Source organism: Elaeis guineensis, chromosome 6, assembly GCF_000442705.2.
Source record: "Elaeis guineensis isolate ETL-2024a chromosome 6, EG11, whole genome shotgun sequence".
Lineage (NCBI taxonomy): Eukaryota > Viridiplantae > Streptophyta > Magnoliopsida > Arecales > Arecaceae > Elaeis > Elaeis guineensis.
The window spans coordinates 12,781,402-12,804,493 of NC_025998.2; the positions used below are offsets into that span (position 1 = coordinate 12,781,402).

The 23,092-nt window shown below is 36.4% G+C and overlaps 1 protein-coding gene across 4 annotated transcripts in view; it reads right to left on the bottom strand.

Moving 5' to 3' along the window:
- Positions 1-76: 76 nt before the first annotated feature.
- The window catches only part of LOC105047202 (probable solanesyl-diphosphate synthase 3, chloroplastic), a 30,473-nt gene continuing 7,457 nt past the window's right edge, over positions 77-23,092 (bottom strand). For 3 of the 4 annotated variants that reach the window (XM_019851252.3, XM_010926021.4, XM_073259202.1), the window contains 4 exons: positions 9,493-9,620; positions 9,297-9,400; positions 5,425-5,552; positions 4,582-5,343 (listed from right to left, as the gene is read on the bottom strand). In XM_019851252.3, coding sequence (XP_019706811.1) covers positions 4,798-5,343; positions 5,425-5,552; positions 9,297-9,400; positions 9,493-9,620 — 906 coding nt within the window. In that variant the 3' untranslated portion in view covers positions 4,582-4,797. Of the gene's footprint in view, positions 404-4,581; positions 5,344-5,424; positions 5,553-9,296; positions 9,401-9,492; positions 9,621-23,092 lie in introns of those variants that run through there. The other variant, XM_073259201.1, reaches the window with a different exon arrangement.

Consider the following 23,092-nt stretch of genomic DNA (forward strand, 5'->3'; position numbering starts at 1 on the left):
TTGGATGAAAGGCTCAAAATTTGCAGTCTCAATAAAATAAATATATATGCACTATATTTTTTTCCATAAACATATGAGTCTCAACATAATATTTATACTCAGACTTCAAGAATCAAGAAGATAGCAAAAATATGGATTCTTGATACATCGAAGCCCTTCTTTATTTGGAGAACTATTGAGCTACATTCAAAAGAGAGTAAACCTAAAACAAATAAAAAACAATCAATTAGCTTCATGAAAAACTAACTTTTATCACTTCATCTTCCTTGTACACATGAGTTTCAATAGAACATATACATGCAGGCTTCAAAAATCAAGAAGACAGCAAAAATATGGATTCTTGATACATTGAAGCCCTTCTTTGTTTAGACAACTGTTCAGCGGCATCCAAAAGAGAGAAAACCTGAAATAAATAAAAGGCAATCAATTAGCTTTATGAAAAATTAACTTTTATAACTTCATCTTTTCTATACATACGAGTCTCAATAGAACATATGCATATATACTTCAAGATATACTTATTCTTCATTTGGTTATGCCCAACATTATGACATCTCCTACATTTAAGTGGACGGACTTTCTCTGATTGAGATTCAATGTGCTTCTTTTTAGGTCTTCCTACCTTTGGTTTAGTTATAGACGGTTTTATAACCAGATCCTCACGTTTTACCCCTATAGGTTTAGAAATATCTATGATAGGAAAGATGGCATGCTCATACATTCTCCGATAAGCATCCATTATGAAAAATTCAAATACATATGTATACACTGACTCATGCTTCCTGATTATCGTTTCACATGCATGTGAGCAAGGATGATCATAGACCTATCAATACCTGCATGAACAAGTACGGATGTTTAGATTAACTTCGTATAGGTAATCCACGACTATTTCAAACCACTTGCCATCTGAATATCGCACTGTAAGACCCATTCCATCTTCAATATTCATATTTATCAATTTCTCAATCTTAGGAACTAGATATGTCTGCCATTTATGGGAGCAATCGCGTCTCTCATGCATCAACTCCATCATCTTATATCGGAGCATGTCTACCATAGGAATTATTGAAAGCTGTCGTGCCTCTTTTGTCCAATTGTTAAATAACTTCACGACATTAGAGTACTTCTCCCCATATTGCTCTCCCTTAAAGAGAGCATTTGGCCAGTGATCAATATCTGAGCCACGTTTATCAAATCACCAATGAATTGTGATATCTGTAGTGCATAAGCTACACTATCAAATAGGCTCAACACTTTTTCTCTTTGTACTACCGACAACCCAATGAGCTTTTTCTTGAAATTCTCCTTTAGATGCCGCAAACAATAATCATGGGTAGCATCAGAAAATGATGTCCTCACACCCTTTGTCAAACATTTTGCTCTGTCTGAAATAAAATATAATTAATGATAGTAAGGATGTTCATTGTTATAAATTACATCATAAAGTTTCTCGCAAAATCAAATCCAATTGGCATCATTCTCTGCACTAACAATAGCAAAAATTAATGAAAACATTCCATTCTCAGTATCAAGTGCCACTGCTGAGAGCATTACACCATCATATACCTATTAAGGATATGGGTTCCATCCATAAACAATAAAGGATGGCATCCATTCTTGAATCTAACTAAATATGCAAGAAAACATATAAACACCCTCTCAAAATGTCCATCTGGATACTCAAGTACAAAAAAACTTCTTAAGTTAGTCTCGGCCAATGCTTCACCATACCATCATAGAAGATCAAATGATACATAATCTTCACCATGTAATGCAACTCTAGTAACATCTTTATCGAGCCAAGCTTGTTTGTAAGGAAGATGAATGCTAAAATCTTTTTGAATATCCTTCTTAATATTAATTAGTCTATACAATGGTCTGTCTCTAACTTTCTGAAGCATTATATCGGCAACCCATGTTTTTGATGCCTTTGGATGTCTGCCCCTTCCAATGCCACTGCTGCAAGTATGCATATTATTGAAGGTTTTGATTTTGAAAGTCTCCTGTTGCCCAACCCTTGATGCATACAGTCACCATGGACAACTTTCATTAATGTGTTTGACCGTAACTCTTAATTTATCATTCTTGATGAATTGATAATCTTTGTTATGAATGATTGAATAATTTTTTAGTATCTCCTTAAAATGAGTTGCATCTTTAAATATCTGACCAATGCCTATTATGGCATTCTCCCATGATCTAGCTAATCAAAGGCCAGATGCAAATGTAGAACCTTAGGATGAAACTGTGACCGTGAGAGCCATACTCTCGATGTCTTATGGACCAATTATGCTGTCCAAAATATGAAATAAATACAATGGACAATGAACTTTGGATGAATTAATTAATAATGAAATAATTTAAAAAAAATTATCCCAAATCAATTAGATGAGTAAATTCTGATCCATTACTAAGGTGGTCTCCACATTAATCTCTATTGATGGAGACTTCAATACAATATGAAAATCAAACATGTGTTGAATATCCTCATCATTCTTGAGTTTAAACATAAAATTTTCTAGGATAGAAAACTGATATTTCAGTATTAGAATATCTTTATCTATGCCCCATCTACTGTATATCCTATCTACAATTCATCCAACATGCTCTCTCGGTTCACCCTCAATATGTTTTCTTCTTGTCCGTATTTTGCCACTACCATATGATAATCCATCTACAATTACTTGCTTTATAAGTAATGTGTAGTATAATATATTAATAAAGAGAATATGATACAGATATCAGCAATCCATCTACATATCAAGCTATTAAATAACATAATAAATAAATACTTAAGAATATATTTAACTATTTACTTATATAATAAATGAATAACACTACAAATAAAACAACGGAGACTATTTCTTTCTTTTTTTTTGGTTTAAAGATGAGTGACAGTATTTTAGGACTAACAAAATAGGAAAAAAGATGGATCAGCTAAGACTGTGCCACGGATCCAAAAAATCTTAGGAACGAGGGAGAGATCAGAAAAGAAGAAGAAAAACACGAAGGGGAAGAGAGAGAAAAAAATAGAGGGTATAAAAGAGATATTATCACCTTTGACTGCTGGTAGAGATGGAGTGATAAGTGAGGGTGGCGGTGGTGGCATGGGATTGGAGATGTGGCGTTAAGAAAGGGTTCCAGTTGAGGGAGTTAAAGGGATGGTATTTGCAAATAAACAAAAAAATCCATCCTTAGGTAAGTCTCTGCAGGGTTAATCTTTCCTTTCAAAACAATCAAGGACATTTCTGTTATTTAAATAGACTTAAATGGTAGTAGGTAGCAACAGTAGATGGCAGGGATCTAAAAATAAGTACCTAGCAGTTTAGAGATGTTTTATTCTAATTGAAAAGTTTAGAGACTTAAAAAAATTGAGATCGATCTAGGGACTGATAGATAATTTTTATTTTATTTATAGTTTACTTCCCCAGGAAATAAGAATTGTGTTTGCTTTCTCAAGGTGCAGAACCATGCAATGTTAAAATATGGGTAAATGTGCCATGCCTAAGGCTGCCATATTTTTCAGATCCACAGGTAGATTCAAGAAAAACATGCAGGAATTTTCTAGTGAGAAGGAAGGCATCCAGGGATACAGAAAATGGAAGGTTGAAACATGAATAATTCATATTATAAAGATTGCTAGCATTTTTAATTCTAGGTTGGATAGAGGCACGAGCATATCCCTAGCATAGAATTATCCAGAAAGAGGACAATGAAAGGGTTACAATGAGAGTAACGTGAGTTCAAATATCTTAATCTTCAAGAACTTTCACTATTATCACACTATCCATTCAAAAGAAGGAAAGATAAGATATATAGTTAGGATAATAATCAAAGTACTCTACTACCACCCTTAATGATAAATTAGAGTTCTTATGGAAAACTAAAGACAAAAAATTTAAAGATAAAAAGCAAAGATTAACTTAAAAATAAAAGTAAACTAGCTCCATTGTTCAATGAAAGAATTTTTCTCATTTGGTTACAATCTAGTACTTTTAAGTGGCTCCTCTTAACTGATAAAATGGATGCTACTACCTATCTTGAACACATGTCTTTACTATTAAGTGCCACATGATCCACTATTACCATACATGAAAAGTAATACTGTCTTACCTCCCACATCATGAATAGTGGGAAGATGGGTGCCACTCCTTGATTTTGAAAAATATCTTTGCTATAGTATGCCACAGAACCCATAACTACCATATATGATAAGTGGTGCTATACTGCTCTTCTCACTTTTTGGATAGTACACCTATTCATCATACGTCATTGAAGGACCATCATTCTCAGACTCTACTCCATTAACAGTCTCATCTTAGCTGATAGCTTTCATTCTTTCGGCCTACACACTAATTATGTGGCCTACACCTTTAGTGTATTGGCCCACACTCTTAGCATATCGGCCTATATCCTCGTTATCTGAAGTTTCAACTTACATTATTGATTTATTGGCCTTTTGATGAATCACAATTATTGGTCTAGATGTAATATAAATTCTCGTATAACAGAAACACCTAAACACTGGCTAAAATCATATGAAATGAACTTTAAATTTTATTCAAAAAAAAAATATTACATTTTAGCATGCTAAATATCCAGGCTATGAATACAATGTTACAGTAGGTTTTGAATGAGTGATCAAACACCTCATATGTATTAGTAATGTAGCCTTAAAATAAATGATTAAATCAATTTTCGGCACTATGAATCTAATGTGTTGCTTTATCATTGCTCCCTTTTCTTTCCCAATGGAGTCAAATGAGTGGCTCTACTTCAATCAACAACATAATTCTACTCAACCCTTTCAAGATTATATTTCACCATCCCCTCAAGTGAAGATCTGAACTCACATTGATGGAGGCACCGAAGATTTTGGATTGCCAAGTCACCCTTTTCTCTAGCTAGATCTTGAGCTCTTTTGATCCCTCCACACTCTTTAACCAATTGCATTGCGGTGTCTAGTGAACCATCTTCACCGAACTCGGAGTAGATGATCTCTCGTAACTTTGGCTCCTCCAATGCAAAAATCACAGGGGCGGTCAGGTTTCCTTTCACCAGGTCGCTACCAGCTGGCTTGCCAAGTTGCTCTGCTGATTGGGTGAAGTCAAGAATGTCATCAACAACCTGAAATGATAGACCTAGGTTCTTTCCATATTCATACATCTGTTCACAGATGCTGCTGCTGACACCACTAAAAATGGCAGCGGCCTTTGCACTTGCTGCAATCAAAGATGCAGTCTTGTAGTAGCTCTTAAGCAAATACTCTTTCAGTGTAAGGTCGCAGTTGAAAAGGCTTGAATGTTGCTTTATTTCACCATTAGCAAAATCCTTGATAACCTATGACACTATTGTTATGTGAGAACAAACCATCAGATTGAGAATTGGGAAGAACAGATGAGGATTTTCTGCCTCACATACTTGGCTTATGAGTTTTATAACTTCAATGTTTTCAAGATTTGCAAGGTACCAAGAAGATTGTGCAAACATGAAGTCTCCTGCTAGTACTCCTACCCGCATCCCATATAGTTGATGAATCGTTTCCTTCCCTGAAAAGATGGTCTATTAGCTTAAGCAATGAATTTTTTTGACATAATTCAATGATTTCTAAGAAACTGAACTATTCCTAATACAATTTCCAAAATATTCTTCTCGCTCTTTTGACAGTGAAGATTACAGTACCTAAAGTCCAATCCAGTGGTCAAGATATAAAGCAACAAACATCAGCACCCACTAAAGGAGACCAGTTCATTACCTAATTCATCATGTGATCGGTACGTTAAGAAAACATTCTTGCAAAACTCAAAACAATGTAATAGTCCTCTTGTTGGTTGACTGCATACATGTAAACCTCATGTAAAATCAATTTAACAATTCGTTGCTTTGGACTTTTTGTGACCTCATGCACTCAATCAATCCAATGTATCACCAGATGAATTAAAAGAAACTATTTGTTTTACTAAGAACGTAAAATACACCTACTTAGAGATGTCTGACTGTACAGTTTGCATTCTTAAATGATTCACAATATATTATGCAATAGTGCTGTTTCAACACTAAAGAGAAAAGGACCTACTCGTGTACATCTGATATGAATCGGGTAAGAAGGAATATAGTAAGATCCCTTATCGTTACTATTGATCATAAGAATGGATAGAGATTGACATATAAGATGGTTATTGAACATGAATAAATACTCATACAAAGATACATGCCCACATGTAAGATCAAGACTATACAAAAAGCACAAAGTTCTTACTATTGAAATAAATACAAGAAGACCCATTTGCACATGTAAACGTGCAGAAATCTATATTCGGATGTTGCACAAGCAAGCATAAAAGTTCATGTCAGATCAGCAAATATCAGAAAGAGTTAGATCAGCAGGCATGAACTTTGTAACCGCTTCTAATCTAGGAAGTGGTTGGTAAAGCATGAAGCAGGCACCAGCTTTGTGGCATGAAAATGCCCATGCAAAACAGAGAGGATAAGCGACAGCAAGTGCAACAGGAGATTTCGTTATATGACTATGCATGCAAATGCATATTGAGCAAACTAGCAATCAGACAAACATGCAAAGGATTTGCAAGAGTGTCTTGAGCTGGTCTATGAAGTTCTCCAACCAAAGAAAGTTGAGTTTGGCGTGAAAGTTATGTTTCATGTAAGACAAACTTATATTTGAAAGAATAAACAGGGGATTTGCACCACCAACTAAAAATCCAATATCTCACATTGCACTTGAACAAGGCATCTAAAAAGCTGCGTGAACAAAAAAAAATGAAGTTGCACACATAGAAGTTTGTGAGAGAGGAAGAAAATTTTAGTCAATTCCATTCCAACAACTGAATCTCAATAACAGTTCACGAATGACACTTGATTTTGAATACATGAACCCTCAGCATTCCCTAAAAGAACCTTGATATTTTCTTCAATTAGGACCATAACTTAGTTAGACTTGATAATAGAAATATGCTAAGGACTTGTTATCCAAAAAATTGGCGTACCTGCCCTTCACATGGTGGAAGGATCAATTGGCCATTATTAGCGTAGACAACTCCACAAGCCTATAGTTTCTTTTACAGGTAAATAAGGCTTTCTTAGAACAGAGATTCTTGCTTTCAGACTAAAAGATACACCTAGGACCCCAACCACTCCATAGACAGAACAACACCATAACCCAAAATAATCAAAGAATACCCAGTCCAATTCATATCCTACCCAATCCATTCCCCAACCTAAGTTGGCCCATCATAAGCATTAGTTAACCAGTTTAGAGCCAAACCTAGCATCCTATATAGGGCTTTAAGATACCCTTAACCCATGACAGCAAACCTGGATGACTATATCTGACCATCTTTAACCTATTGCACGCAATAGTTAAATTAGCCTAAAAAATTCCAGATTAACCTATCTCAACACCCCTAAGCTAGCCCTAAAATTTCAGCTTTATACTAGTTCCCTAGGTACCCGCTGACCTATTTGTTAGCCATCATCACAAGCAACCCACGTGGGAGTCAGAAATCCTTCACCACCTATCTCTTTAATCAAAGTCATTAATTTACACCCACTCTTCTACTCAGAGCTCCATCACACACCATACCCAAAAATGTACAGGGACTTTCAACAAGTCCAAAATGATCCAAATGACCAAATTTGAGAAGGCACAAGTGATTGTTAAGTGATATTGATTAAAAAATTGGGTTTCAAGTTACTATTATGGAAGGCAAACAGAATAAGCAGGAGGTCTTCTTTGGGAAATGAAATCTTAGGACCTAAACCCTCCATCTAACCACAGCATTGAGCTGAACCACTCCACCTCCAAGAGATAAAAAGACTTCTCAGTAAGAGGAATCCAATGGCCTTTGCAATTTACAATCTTTAGCGCGTAATCTACATATGAACGATACAGCTGCTAATTCACAGTTTTTGGAGAAAAAGGGAGGGAGACCCACCCATATTATAATTACCCAGGTCCAAATACTTTGGAAGCACCATCCAAGACTTAGAATCTAGAAAACCTGGTTGCTAAGCAAAGGGGTGTGACCATTAGTTAAGCCCTAACTCACAATTTAAAAGTTCATAAACTAGCAAAATGTACATCTTTTTCTTCTCCATCCTTGTGCAGGTAAAAAAGAGATGTTTTTGGAAATAAATCTGCAAATGATATAGCCCTTTGAACAACAAAAGAAAATCCTGTCACTGCCTGACAAAATGATTTCATCAACAGAATACTAGAGAATCAGAATTGCTTTGCGGCATCCACTTCTGCTGAGTCCTGAAGTCCCTGCTCCACTGCTTTAGACATCAATCTAGATATGGCATCTGAGCCACCACAAAAAAGAATGGTAATAAAGCACCACTTTGTCCAAAGAAACAATATTCCATAAATATCCATTTAGTGAAATTGGCATTAGTTAATACAAGGATTGGTTTGATCCAACTTATCCATGAATCATCCAAGTTTCTCAACCTTCAAAATGTCCAACAGACTACCCCAATCAATATTATCAAAGCCTTCTTAACCTGATCGATATTATCAAAGTCTTCTTAAAATCTAGTTTAAACATGATTCCTTCTTTTCTAAGTCTGCTCTTAGATAAGATCTAATGAGCCACCATAATTTCACCCATGATGTAATGCATCATAGACACGATGTATCTTAAACAAAATACATCAGAGGTCTAGGACTATTTAAGTTAATTATTTGTTTAAGATCAGCTTCTTGTAAGTAGTATTATCCTGATGTTAGTATGTGGTTTGTAGTTCTTCATAGTTCATATAGAATAAGGAACATGTCTGAGGTGATGTTTATCAACAACAATAATATAGATCTGAGAGGATTCATAGCATATTAAGTCCTTATGAAATCAGACATGAAGTCTAAAGATTCAAAATATATCATACATTACACTCAAACATGTCAAGACAGTTTCAATTAACTAATAATACAAGTTCTAGTATACATATTTGTGCCAAGTGCCAACCACGGAACATTTATGGCCACAAGTATATGGTACAAAAAGCCTTGAAGGTAAGAATCATTCTTCAAGCATTAAGGTATCACAGCCAAGAACAGTAATTCAGTACCAATTCATTGTATAATCTTATGTTTAACAATAAAGGAATCTGAAAGATTTTCTATTCCATCTTCGTATAATTTTGAAGAAAATTGTACTTATTCTTGTGTTTTTCATGATGTCACTTGTTTCATACAAGAAGTTGACAACTGCAAAAACTTTAAATGGGGAAAACATTTCAAAGTAAAAAACATTAGAACTCCATAAGATATCTACCTTTTCGTGTCCCACTTTCATCTATGACATCATCATGTATTAAACTTGCTGTATAAATCATCTCAATAATCTCTGCTAAGCATTGATGTTGTGCAGTTAGTTCCCTGGATTTGAACAGTGCAAGAATAAACCCTCCATGGTGGTTTTCTCTATGTTGGCTGTTGTAAACTATTAGGAAGAAAGTGGTATAACTTACTTTAAACCTGCAATTTGAACAGTGGCCCTTGACACCAGGAAAACAAGGGCTGGCCTCAACCTCCTTCCACCAGCACCAAATATCTGTTCTGCTGCAGATACTAGAACTGGATTTTCTGATCCAATAATCTATCAGAAAGTTTGCGAGATAAGTTATCTGAGAGATCAATAAAAATATGAAGGCAACTGAATAATCAAGGCAAGCATTTTCCTAATCAAATAGAAAACAGAAACAAAACAAAAAAATCTCAAAAAAGAAAACAGACAAATAGCAAAAATAAACTAGTTTACACATGAGTGTACAAATGCTACACTTGGGGTCTCTTTGGAAACCCAGACATCTTGTATTCCCCAATAACTTGTATCCAGTGGTTGCCACTGTTTTAAGGAAATAAGTGGGAGCAGTTGAACTGGTAAAGGGCGCTCAACAAGCACCCACAGACCATGAGTTTTCAAGATAAGAGATTCCACTGAAAAGGTGGTTTTGATTGTCCGAAGAATATTGGGATTTTATGAGCCAAAAGGTTTCTCAGGTGGGCAAATAGCTACTCTCCAACACATTAAGTTGTTCCCACAGTTAACTATAGGAATACTATATGAGTATCCCATGCGGGCATTCAAATAGTCCCTTAAAGAATTCAATGATTATCTAGAGAAGGATTAAAATTTAAACTGATTCGCACACTTCGCAGAAAATTTTATTCAAGCATGCTGAAAGCAGAAAAAAAAATAAAAGAATAAATGTTTAAAAACAATCAATGGATGGACTTGGTTATCAATATAAGACTTGGCCGACATTTGAAACCTAGTGGGACAGAAGGGCTCCCCAAAAATTATAAAGTAAAATTCATATTCGAGAAAGTTTTGAACGAATTATAGTTTAACAACTGATTAATATATCAAAGTAAGGAAAAAAAAGGTTATGCAGTATTTTTTCTGACAAAAAAAGCATACTTCTGAGTAAAATTCTATGTAAGTAACATAGCTATATTTTTATGTATTTTTTATTTTCAGATTAATAAATACAATCTTGATAAATTTCTTAGGATTGTTCTGCTTCTGAATCTCAATTATATTCAGCAAGCATGTATCATATATTTAACAAGCCGATAAGTAATCCCATTGAAGCTCTTGTTTATCTGTAATTTTTTCTATCAGATCAATGAAGTAATGCACATGCCATAGTAAGGTGAATAGCTTCCATCCAAATCCACTGAGCACCACGTGAGAGAGCCACCTCAATGCCAGCACTATGTACCATTAACCAATGTTTCTTGGACACATGAAAGAGGTGTCAAGTGTCCAAAGTGTCTAGGAAAATCCAACATGGAAATCTTTTACAAATCGAACATAGGAACACACCCATATCTTATTATATGTACTGCAGTCCGGCACATGTGATGCATGTGCAAGGAATCTCACCAAGAAAAAAGTCTAGTCATATATAAAATAATGAATTTGTAATGTTCGTAATTTTTGAATATGGTATTTAAGGGAAATATGGAAGGTCGAAGTTTCAGGATTCTAGAGAAAGGTGCATCTGTTTTTTTTCTCTTTCAAAGAAAAGACATAGGGCATGTAAAGAATAAGATATGGAGGCAAAGGGGGGGCATACATTTTTTTCAATTATTTTGGCATAGAGTCCACGGGAGGATTCAAGCCCCAAGGCCTGCCAAATGAGGCTTAAATACAAATCAAGATTTAGAAAAAGTAGATAATATGATGAATGGATGAAAGATGTGGATGTGAAAAGTTACACCCCCTGCACACACACACACTAAAAAAAGGGGGACAATTAATTATAAAGATTTAGAAAAGGTATATCTTGATTCTCCTTTATGTTTACTCATAAACCATTTATACTTTCGCATCTCGGCAATCTTAAGACACCTCAAACAGTCAACCCTTGCATTAAATTCTCTTTAAGCATCTCAAATAGGATCATTAGCACAAATAAGACTTCTGATGGAAATCTTCACTTGACTCTCCCATCAAGCCTTGTTATTATAAATTGGAACATCATTAAAATTTGAACCATGTCACCAGAATCATCAGATTCACCATTACAAGCATCCGCAATATCTGCTTTATGTTCTTACATATCATTCATGGCACTTGACATGAAAAAAAAAATCAATGCTTGCTAAAGTTTCGGTTTAAACATGATTTCTTGATATGGAAATTAACAAAGTTTTTAGGACCATCCCTCCAATATATACAGACCAAGATCTCTTGTACCACCCTGAAAGAACTTACCACATCATTCCATTAAGGTATCAATATGGTATTGAGGTTCAATTTGATATATAATTCAAAACAGTTCATCCTAGTTTGAACTGACTAGAACTACCACATACCGCTCCTTACCAATCTGTATTGTCCATTTTCAGGGATCCCATGGCTGCAAGTGAGAAGAAAGGGTTGAAAGCTATTGTGGGTATGGATGTGTACCATACAGAACCAATAATAACCGATATGGTTTTTGGTACCGGTTTTGCAGACGTTGTATGGAACTTTCTGTCATGCATAACGCCTCTATCATACTGCCAAGGTCCCCTATCTGTTCCAATAAAATGTGGCATGGATCCTTAGCACGTCATACGGCACACTATCAAAATTTTTTTCCTCTCAAGTGAAAAGGAAATGAGACATTTATTACTTTTAAGCACTTCATGAGTCATGACCCTTTTCTAAGTAGGAATTTTTAAGATGACAATGTTTGTCTACCAAGCAAAAATTCTATGGTGGCCCTTAATGAGATAATATTCTCACCACATAGGTTGTTGACAATGACCTGGAAAACCCTTTTTAACCGAACATGATCATATTTGATGCATAAAAGGTATCCTCCTTTTTGTTTTTTGCATCTTTTCTTGTTGACCATGCATAGTATCAAGAAAAAAAACATCTCCTTCCAAAATGTATCCACCTTTAGCTCTTTATTTTTGTGTGTGCTCAATCCACAATTTGCGACACCACAACCCATAACATATATCATGCATCTTGATTTGGAGCAACAAAGGCTTCTATTGCGACCATGCATTTTCCTTCCTTGACCGGCAATTCTACAATGGCCAGCAAGCATTTTATGAACATCCCGACAGCCTAAAAGTCATGTAAATTCAGGTCATGCATCATTATCTTGGTTGGCTCACCTAGCAGCCCGAGAAAAACATGATACTTCTTGTATAGCACCTTTCTATAAATAAGTTCCATCAAAATCCAAAAGAAATGTTTTAATCAAGGTTCATTGTACAGATACTTACCACCTTGTGTGGTCATCCTATAGTGCACCGGTACTGAAGCAAAACTCAATACAGAGGATATACTAACTCTTGGTATGCCTAACTGACTCCATACCAGATGTATCAACTCTTGGTATGCTGAATCGACTTCTGTACTGGGTGTACCAATATTCTACAAGCATGGTACCGATACAAGGTCTGGTACCAAGACGGCAAACCTTAATATAATATGTAATAATTTATCAATACGATCCACTAAATCAAAGAACTCCAATCCAATTATCTAAACTCCTCAACCCTTGCATAGATTTTCCAACCTATGTGATATAGTTTGGAATTTATTTTGTAGGTAAAACATTCTTAGTTACAATTAAATATCTTCTAGTACTCGATCTTTGGATAATCTTTTCTTTCATGAATCTCCCTGAATTGCTCTGACTAAATAAATGCCTTCTCATTAACTTGATGAGAAAAGTTACTTTGCTATCCTTTATCCCTCCTTAAATTTACAAAACACCTAAATATTTTGTTTTGATTTTCTTTGGTGTTCTTAGCACCCACAACCTATCTATTTCTTGGGTCTACGTTGGCAATCAGGTGGGTTAGAGTGAGCACTGGCAGAGCGCAATGCTCAACAGGTAAACATTTGTTTTAGAGTCACACAGCGATCATGCTTCCTTTGCTGTACTTTCACCCAATATTCTTGGGTTTAACACACCCTCATGATTTTAGTTATGTGCACACCTTTATGTTCCAGTTTTCAGTTAACTGACATGACATAGAACAATTGGTTGCTTCAGCCACCTGTTATTAATGAATCATATTTGTTGATCTGATCACCTCTGCAATTGCATGGTAGAGTTCTACATTTGGCTAGAACAGGTTTACTCACTAATTTGGTTACTTTAGGAACCGAACATGATGATCACCTCGCTGCTAATTTTTGGTCTTTGTTAGAGAAGAAATATAGTATGTAGTTATATTTTTAGTATGGTTATAACTATATTTGGTTATAACCATATATTAAGATCTCACCATATTTTGTATGTATCCTAGTACATTATATCTAGTATATGTCAAAGTACATTGTATCTAGTACGTGTCAAAATACATTGTATCTAGTTGCCTATAAAGGCCCTTTGAGAGGCTAAAATAAAGAATATAATAATTCATTTCTCTTCTCTCCATTAATCATGATATCAGAGCCTAACCCTATTCCTAATCAAAGCCGTTGCCTCCACCATAGCCTTCCATCTCGCCATCTCCCATCTCTCCCACGCCGCCGAGTTCTTTCTGGTCATCGAGAAAGGAGCAAATCACCATAGAAGCATCAAGCTGCGATCATCCGTGCAAGGAAGAGGGTAGGGCCGCCTCATATCCTATCAGCCTCTCATCGATCAGCCCTATGTCTTCGCCCCCGTCCTCATCATCCTCATCTAACGTGCCCACGATTTCAACATCATCTTTGACGATGTTGCCATTCTCTCTAGATGTCGTTATTAGATTCAGATGCTTCTTTTTCTGTCACAGATGACAGAGATTTATTTTCTATATATACTCCATTGTCTCATGTGCTATTTGTCACTATTGCAGATGACACTTCAGATTCTATTCTTGGATATGGTACTGAGGATTTTTCCTACTCTCATTCTTATAGATGTCCTATATGCTCCTAAATGTCATTTGAATTTTTTATCTATTGGATGCCTTATTAAATTCTTAAACTGCTCGGTTATGTTTTACCCTTCTCATTGTCTCTTTCAGGATCTCAGCATGAGGAAGACGATTGATGGTAGTGTTAAGGTAGATAGAGTTTACTTCCTTGCTGGTACTTCATCTACTGCTTGTACGAAGTTGTCATCTTCCATTTCACCTTATCAATGGCACTGTCATCTTGGTCATCCTTCTATAGAAATCCTGAAGAATCTTGATCTTCTCCCTAGGTCTTCGAGTAGTCTTGAATGTGAAGCTTGCCAATTAAAAAAGCTTCACAGAATGTCCTTTCCGTCTTCTGTTAAGTGTTGTTCTTCTCCCTTTATGCTAATCCATTCGGATATCTGGGGTCCGAATCCTGTTCTGACTCGATTAGATTTTAGATATTATGTAATTTTTGTCGATGACCATACTAGGATAATCTAATTGTATCTCCTCAAGTGTCGGTCTGAAGTCTTTTTTATATTTCAAAATTTTTATCATGAAATAAGAACTTAATTTTCTACATCTATTAAAGTTCTTCGCACTGATAATACCTCTGAATACATGCAGTCCAGTTTTTTGGATTTTTGTGCTTCTCATGGTATAATACATCAAACCTCATATCCTTACACTTTTCAGCAGAATAGAGTTGCTGAAAGAAAACATAGACATCTTTTAAATGTGATGCGGACTCTTATGTTTCATATGCAGGTACCTAAACCTTACTGGGGTGATGCTGTTTTTACAGCATGTTATCTTATAAATAGGACTTCATCAAGTACATTGGATGGAAAATCTCCATTTTTCATTCTCCATCCCTCTGCGGATCCCTTCTCACTCACCCCATGAGTGTTTGTATGCCTGCGTTTCATTCATCTCTTTAGACCTGGCAGAGACAAGTTATCTCCCTCGATCTATTCGTTGTATCTTTTTGGGATATTCTCATACTCAGAAAGGATACCGATGTTATGATCCTCTTTCTAGACGACACTTTATCTCTACTGATGTCTTATTCTTTGAGACCACTCCATTCTTTCCCATCTCTTTCGAGTCATCTGGTGTTCCTCTACCACCTATTGCTCCTTCTCTTAGTACTCCCATAACTCCACTTTCTAATACTTCTACTTTTCATCTTTACAGGTTTACAGTCGTTGCAGGAAAAGAGCTCCTCCATTTATCACCACCGACTATGTCATCTCCATCTGAGATTTCTGCTGACCATCTTCCAGATTTAGATTTGTCCATTGCTTTACGAAAAGATAAACGATCTTGTATTTTGCATCCAATATCTATCTCCATGACTTTTGATTATCTTCTACCTTTTTTTCAATCTTTTGTTGGATCTCTATCCATCTGAGATTTCTGCTGACCATCTCCCAGATTTAGATTTGTCCATTGCTTTACGAAAAGGTAAACGATCTTGTATTTTGCATCCAATATCTATCTCCATGACTTTTGATTATCTTCTACCTTCTTTTCAATCTTTTGTAGGATCTCTATCTTTCATATCTATTCTCAGGATCTACCAGGAGGCTCAGTCTGATCCTAGATGGAGACAGGCCATAGAAGAAGAGATGGCTACTCTAGTTAGTCGTGGCACTTGGAAGTTACTATCACCACCATCCGGTGTTCATCCTGTTGCATGTCGATGGATCTTTACGATCAAATACCAACCTGATGGCACTGTGGAGCATTTTAAGGCTCGTCTTGTCGTTAAAGGATACACTCAAATCTATGATGCTGACTATTTTGAGACTTTTTCTCCAGTTGCTCATCTCTACTCAGTCTGAATTTTCTTCTCCATTGCAATTAATCAGGATTGGAAAATACATTAGATGGATGTAAGTAATGCATTTTTATATGGAGATTTGTCTGAGGTTATTTATATGGAGCAACCTCTAGGATATGTTGCTCAGGGAAAGAAAGTTTGCAAGCTAAAGAAAGCTATCTATGACCTCAAGTAGAGTTCAAGGGCCTGGTTTGACAAGTTTTGCCAAGTAGTTGGTAAAATTGGACTTCATTACAGCAAGTCTAATCCCTCAATTTTTGTGAAGCAAACGTCTTTGGGATCGGTTGTTCTTGCTGTGTATGTGGATGATATTCTTCTGAGAGGTAGTGATTATGATGAGGTTGTTCAGATCAAAGAACACTTAAAGAATCATTTTGTCACCAAAAATTTGAGCCAACCTCCATATTTCTCGAAAATTGAAGTGGCATATGGATCGTAAGGAGTGTTTCTTTCTCAAAGAAAATATGCCACTGATTTATTGATGGAGACAGGCTTAGTTATAAACCAAGTTCTACTCCTATTGATTCTCAATTACCATAAGAGATTGATGATTCTGGGGATGATGTTGAGGATGTCACTGGGTACCGTAGACTAGTGGGAAAACTAATAAACACTTAAATTAAGTCACTAGAAGCACTCAATTTTATTTAATTACTCTTTATTTATTAAGAATTTGATGCTTTCTAGTTTATTTTGCAGATAATTGACAGATTGGACTTAATGTGATTATGTGACACGGACACAGGTGTGACGCGAGCATGGAACAGCATCCAAAATTATGAAGAAAGAAAGGACACACCAGAAATTTAAGCACAAAAAGAAGTTGTTTTTGAAAATTTCTTTGAGAGCATTAAATGGGAGTGGGACCTATGTGTATTTAAAACAAAAAGGTGAACTGATGGCCGAGTGATGATAACTTAAGAAAGATCAAAGCAAAGAGACATACGTGGGGCCACGAACATTAAATACGAAAAAGATTCTTTTGGCTAAGTTTTTGGCGCGTGGGCTTATGTGGGTGCTAGCACGCATGCGGAGTCAAAAACAGCACGCGAGATGCGGGATTCAAACACGAGCGCAGCTTCACAAAGAAAGCAGATGCGATAGGAGCGGATTCAAACAGAAGTGGATCTAGATGGATGCAATTTGAATTCACGCGGATTGAACGCGTAGGGCGAACGCGCAGATTTATGGTGAAAAAAATAAAGAACACATGACTTTTTGGTGAGCCCGCAGATTGACAGTGGATTGGAATAGTGGGGCACGATTTCAGCGAGCGGCTTTTGATTCAAGCGACCTGAGATGCAGGACATGCCTGGAATGCAGAAACAGAGACGCGGCTGACATGAGTTGGAGCTCTATTTAAAGGAAACATCAAAATATTTTATAGAGGCATGTTAAAAAAACGAACCGACCACCACCGTTCTCCATGCCTCCACTATTCTTCTCCCATCAGCCTCCCTCCACACCTCACCTAGGCTAGCCATCCTAACACCCAAAAGCCTCTACAATCCATCACACACCACCCCCTTTTCCATCTCCAAACCTCCAAATAACCAACCTAAAGCCCTCTTCTTCTCCACAAAAACCTCTCCTCCGTCTCTTGATCCTTTTTCCAAGCTGTTGGAAGGAAGTCCTCAGAGTTCCAAGATGAAGGATTCAGTGAGAAGTATCCCCATGGCCGGCTAGTCATCACATCTCAAGAAATCGCTATAATCTTGTTTTGACAGTGTGCTTTCTTTTCAAATCTTTTGTATTTCTCTCTTAATATGCAATAAAGATCTGTTTTGCTTGCGTTTATCTTTATGTCTTCATTTTTCTTGCAGAAGAATTTTTATCTGGAATAGTTTATGACCCTTGGGATGAGCCGTGATCTACGGATACGGTTCATGCTCTTGAGATAGATTATATGTAGATAGGATTTCTTATTTTTCGTATCTAAGCAATTTTGACTAGCCTATAATTTTAAGGGACGGACCGTAATCCAAGAGTACAAGCCGTGCTCTCTAAGATAGGTTATATCTCTATTGATTAGATACCAATCCAAGGCATGTTAAGAAGGGTTCCAACTATCTAACAAGCAGTTGAGATCCTAAGAATCCATCCTCATACTTGATATCAAATTTAATTAGTCTTAATTTATTTGCTCTTTCAATTACTAGTCTTTAATCAATCTTTGTCCTACTTTTAACTTAAATCCCAATCCCTCAAATGCAATTAACACGATCCCTATGGATACGATCTCGATTCATGCTATCTACATAGTAATAAATTAGTTTATTTTTGACTCCTACGACAGCGATCAAATTTTGGCACCGTTGTTGGGGATCGTGGCATAATTGCTTTTGAGTCTTAAAAAAAAAATCAAAAAAAAAATTATTTGCTTTTTACCTTTTATTCTTAATCTATTTTTAGTTTTTAGTACTTTCTAAGTTGCCTAGTTTATTTAGTCAAACTTACATTCCTGCAAAATCAACAAAAAAAATCTTTACATTGACATTTCATAAGCCATTTAGGGAACTAGAGAGCTAACCACAAAACCTAAAAACAAAAACAAACTAATCTTGAGTGTGTGCTACTTACAAGCTTGAACATCTTGGTTTGCTGCATTGCATAGTCATAATATATTCTAAGAGCTAACCCATTAATCAGATAAGGTGAAGATTTCATCACCCCTCCTTGCCCTATAAACCATAATCTTCATCTTGCATACCCAAGTCTAACTTAAAATTAATTAAACATTGGCCATTAAGGTGTTCGAGCTCACTAGGACAAAGCACTCGGAAGAGTTGGATCGGGTCAAGATTGGCTAGTTGACTGGTGTCTAGGAAAGGGGTTCCAAAACAAGAGCTCGAAGAAAGGTAGCTACTTAATTAAGTCCGTTATGAAAGCATGAGGAACCTCCCACTGATCTTATCCTTACCTGGCTAGTTAGCTAGTTGGTTTCTGACTTGGAAAGCTCTAATGTGGCCTTAGCAATTAGAAGCTATCTAGATTTAGGATAACCTAGGATAGAAGTTTGCTTGAGTAAGTGTGTGACAAATCAATAAAAAAAAGAAAATCTTAATTCCTCTCTCTTCTTAGATTAAGGACTCTTAAGACATCTTTCACTCTTCTCTCACTTCTTTAAAAAAAATCTATAAAAACTAAAATTTTTTATGTTTGCTCTAAGGTATAATAGTAGGGTGTATGCTTGATCGTAGATCGTTATGACCAGAAATCCAATCTTTTGATCTAGAAATAGAAAGAACCCTTAGAGCCAACAAGCATAGAAACATGAACCGAAATCAAGAGAATGATCTACCTAGGCAGTTGAAGGAGTACTTTACTCCTTCAACATTTACCTACTTTCCTTGTATTTAGGTGCCTCTAGTTGAGGCAGTACAATATGAAATCAAGTATAGTTTTATACAAATACTCCCATCTTTTTATGGACTTGCCAATGAAGACCCATACAAACATCTTGATGAATTTATGAAAATATGCTCAACAGTTAAAATCCAAAATTTCTCTGACGATGCTCTCAGGTTGAAATTGTTCCCTTTTCATTAAAAGACAAAGCCAAATATTGACTGAACTCCTTAGATACCATAGCAATTTCAATCTGGGATCAACTTCAGAAGGAATTTCTCAAAAAGTACTTCTCAATAGGAAAGACTAATCAAATCCATAAGGCCATAACTAGTTTTTTCCAGTTGGATGGGGAGATGTTTCATGAGACCTGGGAGAGGTTGAAAGAACTGATTAGAAAATACTCCCACCATGCTGTCCCCAAATAACAACTGATCCAGTGCTTCTATGATGGTCTGTCAGAGAAGCATCGACAAATGGTTGATGCCTCTTGTGGTAGAACTTTTATGCTGAAAAACAAGAATGAAGCCTGGCAGTTTTTTGAAACTTTGAGTGAAAATTCACTACACATGTCTGCTGCTAGGAGAGATCTTCCCATGACTGGACCTAAATGTGATGGGATTTATGAAATTGGAAGTTCAATGAACATTCATAGTAAAATGGATGAATTATCTCAAAAATTAGACCTATTATTGCAAGTAGTACCCATTAGCACCCCACCCACACCTTTGATAGATGTTTGTTCTATATGTTTGAGTCATGCTCATATTGTTTATGATTGTCCTGTTGCACTCCAATTCTCTGAGTTTATACATGAACAAGTAAACTAAGCACAAGCTCAGAATAATTTTGAATCAAGACGCAACCCTTACTCCAACACCTATAATCCGAGTTGGAGAAACTATCCTAATTTTTCTTGGGCCCAACAACCTGCTGCTAGGCCCCCAATGCCAAGACCAAGTTATTCTGAGGGAGCCTATAAACCGGCTCCATACCCACAACATGCATAGAACCCACAACCTTCTTCAAACACCGCCTTTGAGGAAAAAATACTGCAAGCACTGAAAGGACTCGAGATAAACACCCAGCTCCTCCACTCCCATACTCAATCAATAGCTAAGCTAGAGATCCAAATAGGTCAACTAGCCACTAATTTTAGTAGAAGGAAGAAAAACTTCCAAGCCAACCCATCAACAACCCTAAAGGACAGTATATGGCTGAAAGCTCCACTGGCCCTGAAACTTGTCCCGAACATGCAAAATCTGTGATGACCCTTACAAGTGGAAAAATCATAAATCAATCTGAAATAACCCAACAACCAGAACAACTAATACCGACCGAACCAGAAAAGAAGAAATAATGTAAAAAGGGAAGAACCTACCGACCCAACACCTGCACCTAAGGCCCCATTCCCAAGTACTTTAGAATCCCCTCTGCCTCTCGACAAGAAGGACATAAAAATGAATGAAATGCCTGAACTGTTTAAACAAGTCCAAATAAATTTACCCCTTCTTGATGCTATTAAATAAATCCCAATCTATGCAAAATTTCTAAAAGATCTGTGTACACAGAAATGAAGAACTAAGGCACATACACCAAAGAAGATCCATTTGACTGAACAAGCCAGCTCAATCTTTCAACAAATAACCCCATCCAAACTTAAGGATCCTGGTACCCCAATAATATCATGTGTCATAGGGAACCTAATGATTAAAAAAGCATTGTTAGATTTAGGTGCGAGTGTTAACCTTCTTTCGAGCTCTGTCTATGACCTATTCGGATTTGGAGAATTGAAACCCACAATGATAACCCTACAATTAGCAGACCGATCAATTAAGATACCCCGTGAATTGTTGGAAGATGTGTTGGTCAAGGTGGATGAATTTTACTTTTCTGTAGATTTTTTGGTGCTAGATATAGAATCTGATAGCAACCCTAACCAAATATCTATCATCCTAGATAGATCCTTCTTAGCAACTACCAATGCTTGCATAAATTATAGGACTGGGGTTATGGATGTATCTTTTGGGAACAAGAAGCTAAGGTTGAACATCTTTAATGTAGCTCAGGGACCACCCACTTTTGACCATGGTGAGATCAATTTACTAGAGGAAGTTTTAGAAGACAAAACCCCTACCTTACTCGACCCAGACCTTTTACAGGCATGCTTAGCACATTTTGGAGTGGATGATTTCGATATTGATGAGTACACTAAAGAAGTAAATGCACTTTTAGAGCCACCCAATTTTAGCACCACTCCTTGGATTGTAAAGTATGAACAATTCTGACCCAATCAAGCCCTCTACTACCATCCCTAGAAGCACCACCTATCCTAGAGTTAAAGTCTCTTCCTGACACACTAAAGTATTCGTTTCTCGGACCCAATGAGACCTTGCCAATAATCATTTCCTCCGATCTAACTACTAATCAAAAAAACTAACTTGTAGTTGTGCTCAAAGAGCACAAAGAGGCCATAGGATGGACAATTGCTGATTTGAAAGGTATGGATCCTTATGTTTGCATGCATCACATTCATTGTGAGGCCAAGGCCAAACCACATAGGGACATGCAACGTAGATTAAATCCAAACATGTGGGAGATAGTAAAGAAAGAGATAATAAAATGGTTAAATGCAGACATTATCTATCTAATTTCTGATAGTAAATGGATCAGCCCAACCCAGATGGTGCCAAAAAGTCAGATATCACCGTGGTAGAAAATGAGAAAGGTGAGTTGATACCCACTCGCATAGCAACTGGCTGGCGAGTATGTATGGACTATAGGCGACTCAATGCCATAACTAGGAAAGACCACTTTTCACTGCCTTCATTGATCAAATCCTAGAACGGTTAGCAGGTCGGAGTTACTTCTACTTCCTGAATGGATATTTAAAATACAATCAGATGCCTGTATTCCCAGAAGACCAAGAGAAAACCACCTTTACCTACCCTTATGGTACTTTTGCCTTCCAAAGAATGTCTTTTGGACTATTCAATACACCGGCCACTTTTCAGCGATGCATTATGGCTATCTTTTCTGACATGGTTAACAAGTTTTTAGAAATTTTTATGGATAACTTTTTTGTTTTTGGCCTTACTTTCGATGACTGTCTCCAAAATTTAACTAAAGTACTTAAAAGGTGTGTGGAGACGAATTTAGTGTTGGTTGGCAAAAGAGCCATTTTATAGTTCACGAGGGAATCATGCTCGGACACATTGTATCCGAGCGGAGGATCAAAGTAGACAAAGCTAAAGTTGAAATAATCTTAAAACTGCCACCCCCAACCTCAATTAAACAAGTACAATCCTTTTTAGGACATGTAAGATTTTATAGGCACTTTATTAAAGACTTTAGCAAAATTTCACAACCCTTGTGTAATCTTTTGGCTAAAGAAAATTTCTTTGATTTTAATGAAGACTACTTAACCATCTATAATACACTAAAAATAGTATTGACTAATGCACCGATTATCACACCACTGGATTGGACCCTATCATTCAAAATTGTGTGATGCTTCCGATTAT